Below are 13,553 nucleotides of genomic sequence, written 5' to 3' on the forward strand. Positions count from 1 at the left end.
CTTTCTCAAAATGGTTGACACAATTACTGTATGTGATATGTGGTTAATGAAATAAAGCTATCAATCTCTTGTAGGGTGAGGAAGAAGATAAAATTAATAATAGCACTTGAAGAAAAAAGGAAGAAAAAAAAGCAAAAGGAAACAAGTAACTCTAAAATTCTCTTCCCAGGCAGAATAGAGGTAGGGGTAACTTATTTATAAATTTTGATCCTTCAATTTTCCCAAGCAAAATGTTTTTCACACCATCAAAGAACCAAAGGTTTATCAGATAACTTTTGGCTAAAAGGGCACAGAAGTGCAAGGAACACTACTAGAGATGAAGAACACTGGGAGTATAAAAAGTTCACATTTCCCAGCAAACAAGGTGGTACCAAGTTTGCATTTAAATAGTGGTATATAAAGTATAATTTAATAAAAAGGTAACACTAACTAGCATTATATCCGAGGATTATTCATTATAAGCCTGCTAATCTTCCTGAAATAGGTTATCATTTACAGATGAGGCTTTATATTTGAAATCTTAAAACCTAATTCCAGAATATTTATTTAAGGTTTTTTAAAGATTTTAATTTATTTTTAGAGAGAGAGAGAAAGGAAGGGAGAGAGGGAGAAAAACATCAGTGTGCAAGAGATACACTGACCATCAGTTACCTCTCACATACCTGCAACCGGGGACCTAGCCTGCAACCCAGGCATGTGCCCTGACCAAGAATAGAATCATCAACCCTTTGATTCGCAGGCCAGTGCTCAATCCACTGAGCCACACCAGCCAGGGCTAATTCCAGAATATTTAATGCATACAGTTTCCATCTCCTGAAAATTCTTATTTTGAAACAGAAATGGAAAACTAATTCAGATTGTTCCCCAACTACTGGATTATCTGGAACCACCCTGTACCTTCTTCAAAGAGTACAGGCTAATTGAGTGACTACAAATGAGTGAAAAAGAAGCAGGAGAATACAAAAAAGTGTAACTTGTCTGAAAAAGTCACCCATGTGCCAGGTGGAAAAGAACAAATGAAATATAGTATAACAAGTCTCCCACCCTGTGACACGCATTTACATTTCTCACTTGTTCACACTATGGGCTTGTCTCAGCTACCCATTATTCTGATATTATATTACATCATTAAATTTTTGGCATTAAAACAGCATCTTCTCATTGTGGAAATTTCATCTCAGGCTAGGTTCAACAGATGGACATGGTCTACTTCCAGTTTTTAAGGGAAAAAATAATTTACACATTAAAGAATTAAGTGAAGTACTTACTGTGTACATTAATTTAACATGGGTTTTGTTGATTTTAAAGAAAACTAAAATGTTATCATTACTACAGGTCATTTATGTCTATATTGCCAGACGCAAACTGATACAGATCAACTCACATCTTTAGGTTCTGCGTTAAACTTCCCGGGCAGGAGCTGGCCATTTGGTATGAGGCTTCCCGAAGCGGCCCCCCAGGACTGCGGGGAAATCTGTGGTGGTGGTGGTGGTGGTGTTATAGGGTGTTTTGGATTCTCAGAATCATTTTCCCAGGATTTAGCAGGCACTGGCTGTCTCGAATCCTGCTCTGCACACATGGGAGTGGTCCATGACTTGCTGATGTCATGTTCGCTCTGCACAGAAGGTGTCCAAGACTTTGCAGTTTGCTTCTTTGCATCCTGTTCTTTCTGTAGTTGAACTGGCCAAGGCTTTGGTGTCTCCTGCTTCTTCTGTTCCTCTTGAGCATTTCCTGCTTTGGATTTAGGAGTTTCTTGCTTCCACTGGCTAGGAGTTAGCTTGGGTTTAGAGACATCCTGCTTCTTCGGTTCTTCCTGCAAAGTGGACCTGAGATTTGCAAACTCTTGTTTCCTCTGTTCTAAGGAAACTGAAGGCTTTGCTGGCTCCTGGTGCTTAACGGAAGACTCCCAGGACTTAAAACGTTCCTGTTTCTTCTCCTCACCATCTGGTTCAGTAAGCACATCCCAACATTTGGGGAGATTTGGTTTTCTAGCATAACCTGCTTCCCAAGACTGCTCTTCATCCTGCTTGCTTGAATAATCTACTTCTGTTACGTAGCGTCTGTTAAGAAACTAGGCCAGAGGGGAAAATGTGCTGAGTCACAGAATTTATAGCAGACCTTGAGGGGAACAGTGAACTCCCTCTCAGTATTCCTGTATCCACTGGTCTGTACCACTGTGCTAACAGGAAATGTCTGTCCTTATTCCACCTGAAAAGACTGTCCTACTTTTTTGTCCATTCCTTTTCCCTCAATTAACAGAAATACAAACTTTGATATTTGATAAACAGCAATCTGTATCTGACTGGCAGCGCCAGAATAACCTTGGTAAAAGAGCCTGAATCAAGTAAACGTGGCACCACGATGGGCAGTTCTTAGTGGTTGTGAGTGGGTCGAATACAGATCGCTACTTTCAAAACATCAAAGTTTGTCCTTCTGACTGCCCACCTGCCGCCCTTAAAATTAAGGCTGAGAGCAATCCAACTGCACAAAGTTACACTGCTTAACCGTAAGCCTTACGTTTCCTGAATTACCAGGTTTTCTTTTATTTCCATTATATATCAATCAATACTATGATTCTGCCTCTTTCATTCCTTTCAGCTTCTATGAATTTCAATGTCACTTGGGGACAAATAAATACCCTCTTCTGTTACTCATCTGAGTAAATTTTGGGGAGAGCAAAAGTCTACCTATTTTTAAATGCTAACACAAGGGCCCAAAACAACAATTACAGCTTCTAAGTGATTTAGAAGTCTAGCTGACTCCTTTAATCTTCTCAGTAACCACATGAGGCAGGCATTACTATTACCCCCACCTTATGCATGAGGATAACAAACACAGGCATCTTGCCCAAAGTCACTGAGCTAGTAAGCGGCAGAGCCAGGATTCAAGCTCCTCGGCATTAACCCCCAACCACAACACAACACAAATGCTCAATAACCAAACTCAGCAAATTACCTTTCGGTACCTTACCTCTTGTGGTTGTATCTCTGGATGTGTAAGTTCCACAAGAGACTCTGGGAAGATAAAAGAAACAATGAATAAATACTAGGTAAACTAAGTTCTCAAACTGATTATAACTAATTCATTCTAGCAACATATTTCAGAAAGTTATAGAAAAAGGATAGTAAAATTCATAGAAAGAATAATTCTCACTATTGCTTGTTGGTCAAAAGCTTATGGTCCAAAGGCTAGTTGAAGCTAACAGCTCTCCTCATACAAGATACTCTCCAAAGTCAAGTTATAGTTAAAAACTCAATCCTGATTGAAAATAAGACTGTCTCCTCTTACCCACAAACACAGCTTCTTTCAAGTTGGAATTACAGCTCTGGTTCCATGGGGTAAAAATTAGTTATCTCAGCTTGAAAAATAGCCTTAAAGGCCCCCTACAAGCCAGGTGAAGGTTGGGAGGAGAGTAAGGGAGTGCAGATACTGAAGCACTGGATTTAGTATTAACAACTAAGACAAAGTGTACATGAGAAATTACTTGAATCTTGCTACTGGCTTCGTGATGCACTCAAGGACTACCACCTTAGAAATAATATTTCTTAAATAAATCCAGCTTCAACAAACAAAAGGAAACATGCCACTTATTCAACATATTTTTTCCCCAAGAAAAGTGGAATTTTGAAGACATCCGTTTCCTTTACTGGAAATATTATATTTATTTTGGCAGTTTTTTTCAGAAATCAATGTTAACATTATTTAGACTCTTATACTATACTATTTGATTCCACTATAACTTACATTTTAAACAATTTCAAATGGAATTATCCTACTAACAATCTGACATAGAGATTCGAACTCAATAAATGTCTCATTTTAACAGTGTACAGTACTCTCGTAACAAAGTGTAACCTAATGTGTCTATTAAGGTTCACTCTTAATAGAAGGTAAATCATGGTAATAACGTCTAGAGATGTTTTCCAAACGGAGGCTCGTCCTACAGCAAGTACAGATGGCCACACAAGCAGACATGGACAAATTAAAGCAAAGCAGTCCTTTCCCAATGACCTGACTCAGTCTGAGTGTTAAAAATGCAACCACTAGGCAGAATTTCAGCGATCATAACAAACCCGACTCTCTGACAGATTCAGTCTTCGACAATTGTTCTTCCTTCTCCGACTTCATTAGCTTTTCCTCCTCCAACGACACTCCTTTTTCCTGAGTGTGTTTTGGAACTGGGATACTTTCAAAATAGCCTGAGTTCAGCAATTCAGAGAGCAGATCTTTCATATGTTTGTCTAAGAAAGAGTGATTAAGACATAGTTATCATACAACCTAAAAGGTCAGGGAAATTACTTGCAATCGAAATCTTACTAATAATCTTATCCTAACTATAGTGCCATCATATCATTCTACCTTAGAGGGGATTCGAAGAACTGGTCAGTCCCATGAAAAGTAAACACATGCAGTCCATCTTTATGTCAGGCTAAACCAGTATAAATTTTAAAGATCAGAATCCCAAAGTTTAGCAAGTCACTTAAGTTTCTCTGGGCCTCCATTTCCACTATTTGAAAAATGACTAAAAATCAGAGATCCTTATCGAAGACTCAAAAATGTCACAGAAGTACACATTATTCCCTGAGCTTAAGAAAAAGTCATTTCGCTCATCTGCTCCCATGACATCACAACTAACAATTATTCTATCTTCCCCAAGTAAGTAAGGCTTTAGAGAAGTAAAAGCTCCTCAAACATAACCATCAGAAAACCCTATCGTGGGCAATCTCTAAAGGTTTTTAACAATTCCATGATTAAGGCCTGGCTGGTGTAGCTCAGTGGATTATTGAGTGCAGGCCTGTGAACCAAAGGATCGTGGTTCGATTCCCAGTCAGGGCATATGGCTGGGTTGTAGGCCAGTTCCCAGCAGGGGATGCACAAGAGGCAACCATACACTGATATTTCTCTCTCTTTCTCTTTCCCTTCCCCTCTCAAGATAAATAAATAAAATCTTTTTTTAAAAAATTCCATGATTAAGAGTTTCCCCTTGAGTTATGCTTTATGTCACTCCTAGTACATCACCCTTTGGTGCTCCACAAAAATCTTAAAATGATGTTAAAGTCACTGTAACCATAAATAGATCTAAAGTCTATTTTATTCTTAATATCCACTAAAATTGCAATTTCCAAGTTAAGCAGAATTCCCATACTTGATTTGGGTCTATTTTTCCTTTGATAGGAGCACTATGACATAGATTTTTTCGTTTGTTTTTTTTTTTTAAAGAAAATCAACTTTAAGATATAATTTAAAACAACAAAATTCACCCATTTTAAGTGCACAGGACAGTCGTGTTAACTTCCACCAGAACGACATAGAACACTTTCATCAATTCAAAAAGTTCCTTCATGTCCCTTTTGTAATCGATCCCCTCACTCCCTAGCAATCACTGAACTGCTGTCACTCTGCTTGTGTCTTTTCTAGAATTTCCTATAACTGGAACCATACAATATGCACTCATCTTTTGTCTGGTGTCTTTTCACTCAGCATAATCATTCTGAAGTTACTCCATGTTGTTACATACATGAATACTTCATTCCTTTTTTATTGCTGAGTAGATCCCACTATACGGATATACTACATTTGGTTTACCAAGTATCAGTTGATGTACATCTGGGCTGTGTTCTGTTTGGGACTTTTATGAATAAAGTTGGTACGAACATTCATGTACAAATACTTATATGAACATATGTTTTCTGTTCTCTTGGGTACTATAATTGCTTGGTAAGTGTACCCTTAATTTTATAAAAACTGCCAACCTATTTCCAAAGTATTTGCATCATTTTGTACTCTAACCTAGAAATAAATTTCTGTGGTTGTAATTTGAAAGGACTTAGAAATTTTGTTACAGTCACACATCGAGTATTTTTTAAAAAGAAGCAATCACTATTAACAAAATTGTTCACTATCTTTGAATGAATTTTCATTATGTTAAGCTGGCACATAAAACTCTGTACTTGTCTAGCCATTTGAACTTGGTCATTGGGCCAAAATCTATTTAGGAAGTCAAAAGAACTCTTTCTCTCCAGCTCATTTCCAGATCAACAGACAACAGTGCTTCAATAGACTATGTAGCCAAACCATTCCTGTTTTCTTAGTCAGATCTGGTAGGTAAGTCTTGACATTAACAACGTGTAAATTTAAGATTCTTAAATAGAACAGGTACAACTCTGCAGAATAAAGAACTTAACTCCAAAATGGTTACACTAATGTGAAAGCCAGCACCAGACCTTAGCTCTTTTTCCCAAATCACAGTGACTTTCCACTTCAAAACTCTCCCTAGTTTCCATTTTAATCAGTGCAATTACACAACAGCTGCTTTTAACAGAACTAAACAAAGAGATCTTTTCCTCCAATGAATACAGTATAGCCAGACATGTAGTTATGATGGACTGACATAGTTTCAACCCTCAATATCATTCTAAACTTCTAGACATAAAGGTTAGGCTTTACTTCATATGTCCAAAGTGGAGAAACTCACATGTCGTTCCTGCCACTGCTTTCTCACTTCCTTCCAAAAGGTCCCAAAAGTACAAGGATGACTGCTCCATCTGGTCTTCAACACTGATAAGGAAAAGCAGAAGCAGAACAAAGTGGCTTTAGAAGTATATACATGTTGGGCTGGGATGGGAGTAAAAGACAGAAAACTGTACTCAAACAACAATTAAATAATAAATAAATTTTTTAAAAAAGAAGTACATACATCTGTGGGGGCAGTACTTTTTATATAAATAACCCATAAATAAATAAATAAATAAATATATATATGGCTATGTACAGATAAACATTTTATTAGGTGTCTTCCTGATACAGGGCTGATTTCTAATAACAATTGGAATCTCTGCTTTAGCATGGCTCAACAGACACAACATTGAAATAACATTTATCTAACAAAGCAAGAGCACAGACATCTGTTCCTCAGCTCATTTATTTCATCAAACCAAGAATAGAAAATGGATAACTGGCCCTGACTGGTGTAGCTCAGTGGATTGAGCACGGGCTGTGAACCAAGGGGTCACCAGTTCAATTCCCAGTCAGGGCACATGCCTGGGTTGTGCGCCAAGTCTCCAGTAGGGAGCACACGAGAGGCAACCATACATTGATAGTTCTCTCCCTCTCTTCTTCTCTTCCCCTCTCTCTTAAAAAAAAATAGTTAAAAAATAAAGATAACTGGAAGGGGGAAATGATGGGTAACCTCAATTTGCTGGTTTTATATTTTAAATCATCAGGTTTGTTTCTCCATATTTATTCATAGCACAAGAACACCAAATAATTCTCACTTTAATACTTTAATGATACTGGCCAGGTTACATTTTATTTACCTCCACTTAAGTACAGCAATAAAAAAGGCAAAGACTCTTAGGTAAATACAACAGTCTAAGATAATTACAAAAATAAATTTTAAGAATATACATAATTAGTGTTATGGCTAATACTTGCATAAGTTTAAAATGTGGTGATCAGACATTTAAACCAGTTCACAATAAAGAAGTATTTTAATGCAGTCATTCAAATCCACTTTCTTCCCAGTCTACCAACCCTGTCAGAGTCTAGGAAGATCCATGTTTCCCATGTAAAATCAAATTAATGTTTTCTTAATTACTATACACACACACGCGCACATATATTTATATAGCTGAAGTGTTATGTGTTCTATTTTAGAGATTTTCATTATCTTACCTCAGACTTTCATTTCTTTCAGGGCAGGTCAGTTTTGAAAATTTAATGAGGTAGTCAAGTTCTTTTAAAGGCAAATACACTGCACCATTCAAGCCCTCTTTCAAGTCTTTTTGTACATGTTCCTGCATCAAGTTCTGTAATACATACTGAACTTGAAGTATGGTGCAAAGTTTTTTCTTCTCAGCCTCAAGTTTCAACATGTGCTCCCTTCTCTGGGCCTTCTTCTGAGCTTTAAGTAGCTGTTAAAACAAATGCTAATTAAGGTTAGTACTCTCCACCACCCTGTATTACCAACTGGTAATCCCAGAGTTGGGATTAGATGATAAATCTCATATACTGGGTGGGCAAAGTAGGTTGACAGTTGTGAGTACCCAAAATGCAGAGTTTGTTCTTGTATTATTAATATTCTTGTTTATTCATTATTGTATTATTTATTTGTATTACAAGTTTAAGCCTATTTTTGCTTACTCCTGTATATAACACTAACCATGAAATTGATATTCATTTGAACCTGATTCCTTTTTCTGCTTAAGAAGTCACTGAATGACTTCCTAAATTTGTGCCTCAGGTAATCAGAGCCAAGGGAATCCAAATATCTGACTCCCAACTCCAGGATGTATCTAGTACCTCTAACATCACCATGATGAGAAGCAAAGTAGCTACTACTGATGTCCATATTAATCCAAAGGTTTTACTTCTCCATATTTATGTATATCAAGTCTTTTATACCAAACATTTTATGAAAATGCTTCACTTTGAGTTTTTTAAAAATCTCGTTTTCCACCCTGGCTGGGGGATCCAGTGGATTGAGTGCCAGCCTATGAACCAAAAGGTTGGTGGTTTGATTCCCAGTTAGGGCACATGCCTGGGTTGTAGGCCAGGTCCCCAGGAGGGGGGTGCATGAAAGGCAACCACATACTGAAGTTTCTCTCCCTCTTTTTCCCTCTCTTCCCTTCTCTTAAAAAAAATAAATAAATGAAATCTTTTTTTTTAAAAAAGATATCACTTTAAAAAATCTGATATTCCAAGAAAAGAATATTCAAACTATATTGGTCCGTTTTCAACCAACCAAAGACGAGTGGCTAACACATAAGGAATTGAAAACCAAACAGAAATAAAATGTCTTACAAACATAATGCCAAAAAAAGCCACAGCAAACAGGTTTAAGAGTAAAATTAAAAGATATTTTCATAATTGCCTGTCAGTCTAGATGGAGCTGTATCTTCAAATATTTAGCTGATAGAACACACAGAAAATCAGTGTCTGCTCTAAGGCACAGAACTATAATAGCTTAAGTCTGGCATTACATATACATTGGTCCCAGAAGTGGCTTCCCATTTAAAAAATAAAAAGTACTATTTCCACTAAGAAACCTAAAGGTTATTTTCTTCCAATAGGTTGTTTTTTTGCCTTTAATATTTCCTTCATACTGGGTATTTTCTAAGGTATAAAGAGTAAAAGAACAAAAGAAAAGTCTAAAAGATTTTTCCTATACTTGGATTAAATTACTTAGATATAACGTCAGCATTTAAAACTCTACAAAAGGGGTTTGTATGTTCATGAATTGTAACAGATCAAGATTGGAGGGGGAAAAAGCTCAGGAAAAACTCATTATGGTACTATAAACTCATTCTAGAGGATATGAAAAATTAATACATCTGACTTATGCTACTATCAGGGACAAGAGACAAGGGATGAATATAAAATTTTGAGAATGAAAAACAGGCTGGCTGGAAGTTATGTGGGCAAGAATATTGTCTTCAGGATGGTAAAGGCTCAGAAAAGCTTTTCCAAGACTTCAATATGGACTTACAGCAATAATTATTAACTAAAACTACTACAGGATCCTCAATTTCTGCTTGAGAAGAGGAAAAAGTATAGAGATGACAAGTCCGGCTATCCAAGACAGTGGGATTCTCTTGGATACAGTCTCCTGCTGGTACAGGGAAAGGGAAGGGATGCTGAGAATGTCTTCAGAACTGTATCACATGATTACCTTAGATCTCTCATTAGCCATCTCCTAAGGTTGGATTAGGTGTTCTTTTGGGCTCCTGGCACCCTGAACCTCCCCTATCAAAGTATCCATAACATTAAATGGGTATCCTGTTATTTATCTACACCCTGCCACCTTGGGCTTCAGTTCCATAATGACAAGGACCACATATATCTGCTGTTCACCAGTATAGCACTAGTGCCCAGCACAGGCCTTGCCAAGTGACATGACTTCTTATTACATTTGCTGACTCAAGTATCAACTGAGAAACCATGCTTCCTTACTAGTCTCCTTACAATGTTTCCTACATTATATTCAGATGTTCATGTCACAAAAATCACTGACAATAGCCTATTTCTCCAAATTTACCTAGAAACTAAAAAGTCAGATTATATTTTCTCCTCGTCTTCCAGTTGAGAACATGTTTGGAAAGAAGATAGTAAGTTTAAACTGCTATCAACCAATACTACTAAATAATAAAATTTATTTTCTGAACCATGAAATAGAATGATAAGTCTCCACCCAGGTACAGAGCTCACATCAGGAAAACAAAGAGAGATATAGCTGGGCTGAACAAAAGGCTTTCACCTTTCGTTTGAAGAGAAGGAAGAAAACATTACACAAACTGTGAAACTGGCTATCCCAGAAGAGGTTCGACAAAAGAAACATTTTAGTAAAAGGAGAGACCAAAAAGTAGTAAGCTGGAAGGTACTGACAAGCATTTCTAGGGTCTTGACTCATGACCACACACTCCAAAGTACTTAGACATCTCACCTAAAGTGAAAGTAAATCAATCGTATAAACAAGGAAAAATAATCTCATACATAACAACAAAATTTGGTGGGTTGGAACTTACCCCTAGACTACAGCAGTGGAAAAACACGTAATAGATAGGTACCATATCCATGGTATAAAGTAGAGAACACTATTTCTAAGAATAAAAACTGTTATAGCCCTTCCTTCACTCTACCACTAGTAAGTGGCCATGTGACTTTAAAGAAGTTCCTTTTGTTCTGAGCTGCAGACTCCTTACCTGAGAAATGGGGCTATTTACATCTACTTTCTAGGTTGCTATAAAAATCAAGTGGACTTTCATAGGTGCCTAGCACATGAAAAGTATGTTTTTAAAAGATTTATGCCTTTTTAAAAAACCACCATATATTAAACAATAAACACCTAAATGGAAAACTAAAATTTGAACGGGTACTTTGCATAAAGAGTGTCAATGGGGAATTTTTAAGTATTATAACCAGACACTTCTGACCATCCAATAGAAGGATATGAATAATATTCTTATAGTAAAATGGATCAAAACTTAATAAACTTAACATCTCTGGACGTGGAGAATCAATCAAACAAGAAAAAAATTTTGACTTAAAAGTACTATATCTAGCCCTGGCTCGTGTAGCTCAGTGGATTGAGCATGCGCCTGCGAACCAAAGTGTCACCAGTTCAATTCCCAGTCAGGGCACATGCCTGGGTTGCAGGCCAGATCCCCAGTGGGGGCCACGTGAGAGGCAACCACACATTGATGTTTCTCTCCTTCTCTTTCTCCTTCCCTTCCCCTCGCTCTAAAAAAAATAAAATCTTTTTTAAAAAAAGTACTGTAAAAGACTATAAATATTAAATAACTCTGAAACTAACAGTATTTAAGTTGATTTATGAGTGAACATGAGTTAAAATATGATATGGTTGACAAAGAGCTAATATCTTAAATTTACATTAACACAAGTATCAAGAAAACAGAAGGTAGTGGCTCTATACTAGGTTTTAAATTACATACTACCTTTATGAGTTAATTAAGGCAGACAACCAGAAGAGAGCAATTCAGGACTACATTACAAGGGTTAAGATGGTAGATAACTTCAGCCTAGAAATTATGCTTTGTTGTTTTTTTTTAGTAGGGTGATTTTGGTTGGGGGGGGGGGGACTGACTTTTCTTCAGGATCTGTTGGGAACTGCCCTGCCTGGTTTGAGCTGTAATGCCCCATGGCTTAAGGCTGTCAGTGACCCTCAGACCATAAGCCACTAAGGAGACAAAGCTTATCTCCCTAACAGGGGCACTGCCTCTGCTCCTTTTACTTCACCTTGCCTGGCCCCCAATGCTTGATCAGTTAGCCAGTGACTGGTAAGATTCCTCAAGGGAGGGATGACCTAAGATAGACACGATCACAGGGGCCCCCAGGAAAGCACTTGGGGGGCTACAGAAAAGAGAGGTGATGGACCCTCATCCCTGGGCTTTGACATAGCTTGAGTCCTCATTCTGTCTGAAAGAAGTCTCCTAATCTCTTGACTGCCTTACTTCCCCTGCAGGACTTAAGCCTGAAACAATGCCTTAAGCCTGAAACAATGCTGGAGGTGGGTGTGGCCCTGTGCTGGAAAGGGTGGGTTCCCTAGGGCAACAGGCCTAAAGAAAGAATTCATAAAATCCTATGAAACCTACTTTGCTAATAACCTCAATTTGAATAACCAGGGACCAATCAGAAAGTGAGTTTGTTCCTCCAAGTTTTATGGCCCTTTAGCTATCTGACCCTGACTCAAAATAGGCCCTGGGAGTTCCTTTGAATGTTATCTATTGTTTAATCATTTCTGCCTGACAATGACTGATGAGCTTTATGTATACACCCAGTATTCCTATGCAAATTGAATGCAATAAAAGCCTGTCCAGGCAAGGATGGGGGCTCTCTCCTCTGGAGAGAGAAGCCACACCTGTCCCTTTTCCTCCACAGGACTCCGTGGTGTCTATGAATTTCTTGTGCCTCATCCACAATGTGGCAGACCCCACAAGCCAGGGTCCCAGGGTCCGTATCAAGGACCAGTGGTTGAACTGGTTTTAGAAAAAGCAAAGAAAGCATACTCACATCCTGGCTCAGTCCTGAAAAGGTTTTCTGAAGCTCCTTGGCAAATTCTAAGTTATGTAGCACTTCTTCATATTTCTCTACTGCTTCCTACCAAATAAGAGAAGAAAACACCAGTTCTGTTAACTTCTAAGTACAAATATGTCAAAGTAAGTGTTTCTTAAAAACATAAGGGATGACCAGAGGGGAGAAGGGAGGGAAGTTAAAGGGGAAAAGGGGGAGGGATTTGGAGGAACAAATAGGAAGGACACAGGGACGAGAACTAAGGGGGGTGGAAGTGGGAGGGAGGTGGGGAGCAAGGGGCGGGGGAGGCTGGGATGGGAAAAATAGACAAAAAACTGTACTTGAAAAATAACTAAATAAAATTTAAAAAAAAAAAACATAAGGGATTTAAGACTACAAATTAGCCATTTCCTACATATAATATAAAAAAGTATCCCTGGCTGGTGTGGCTCAGAATGAGCACTGGCCTGCAAAACAAAAAGGTTGCCTGTTTAATTCCCCATCAGGGTACATGCCTGGGTTGCAGGCCAGGTTCCCCAACTGGGGGCCTGCAAGAGACAACCAATCAATGTATCTTTTGCACATTGATGTTTCTCTCCCTCTTTTCTCCCTGCCTTCCCCTTGCTCTTAAAAGTAAATTTTTTTAAAGTAGAGTGTTTAGAAGTTAAAGTTAAATTTTAAAATTTAATTTTATACTATAAATCTGAGCCATAACAATAATAATAATAATAATAATAAAGCTGAGTCCCTATCGATAAAGCTGAGTCTGAGTTTTAAGATCACTGATCCGACAGGATTTCTGTCAATATTCATTTACTACTCAAATGTATTACACAAGTAACAAAATGAGGATCACAGATATGAATAAGCAACTTCAAGAAACTTATACTTTGGGGAAGTTCCAGCCAAGATGGAGGCAGAGGCAGATATGCTTCTCTTTCTCACACAACCAAAAGAAGGATAACAACCAGTTTAAAAACAAAAAACAACCAGGACTGCCAGGAAATCTAACAGTATTCTAACAG

At 37.8% G+C, this 13,553-nt stretch overlaps 1 protein-coding gene across 8 annotated transcripts in view; it reads right to left on the reverse strand.

Moving 5' to 3' along the window:
* CAPRIN2 (caprin family member 2) overlaps nucleotides 1-13,553 on the reverse strand; it is a 43,633-nt gene that overhangs the window by 18,092 nt on the left and 11,988 nt on the right. For all 8 annotated transcript variants that reach the window (XM_037139762.2, XM_037139766.2, XM_037139765.2 and 5 more), the window contains exons 4-9: nucleotides 12,529-12,615; nucleotides 7,675-7,913; nucleotides 6,476-6,558; nucleotides 4,074-4,241; nucleotides 2,971-3,014; nucleotides 1,385-2,071 (exon numbers count right to left, since the gene is read on the reverse strand). In XM_037139762.2, coding sequence (XP_036995657.2) covers nucleotides 1,385-2,071; nucleotides 2,971-3,014; nucleotides 4,074-4,241; nucleotides 6,476-6,558; nucleotides 7,675-7,913; nucleotides 12,529-12,615 — 1,308 coding nt within the window. The remainder of the gene's footprint in view (nucleotides 1-1,384; nucleotides 2,072-2,970; nucleotides 3,015-4,073; nucleotides 4,242-6,475; nucleotides 6,559-7,674; nucleotides 7,914-12,528; nucleotides 12,616-13,553) is intronic.

The sequence above is a fragment of the Artibeus jamaicensis genome, unplaced genomic scaffold, assembly GCF_021234435.1.
Source record: "Artibeus jamaicensis isolate MK-2021 breed Jamaican fruit bat unplaced genomic scaffold, CSHL_Jam_final contig_233, whole genome shotgun sequence".
Classification (NCBI taxonomy): domain Eukaryota; kingdom Metazoa; phylum Chordata; class Mammalia; order Chiroptera; family Phyllostomidae; genus Artibeus; species Artibeus jamaicensis.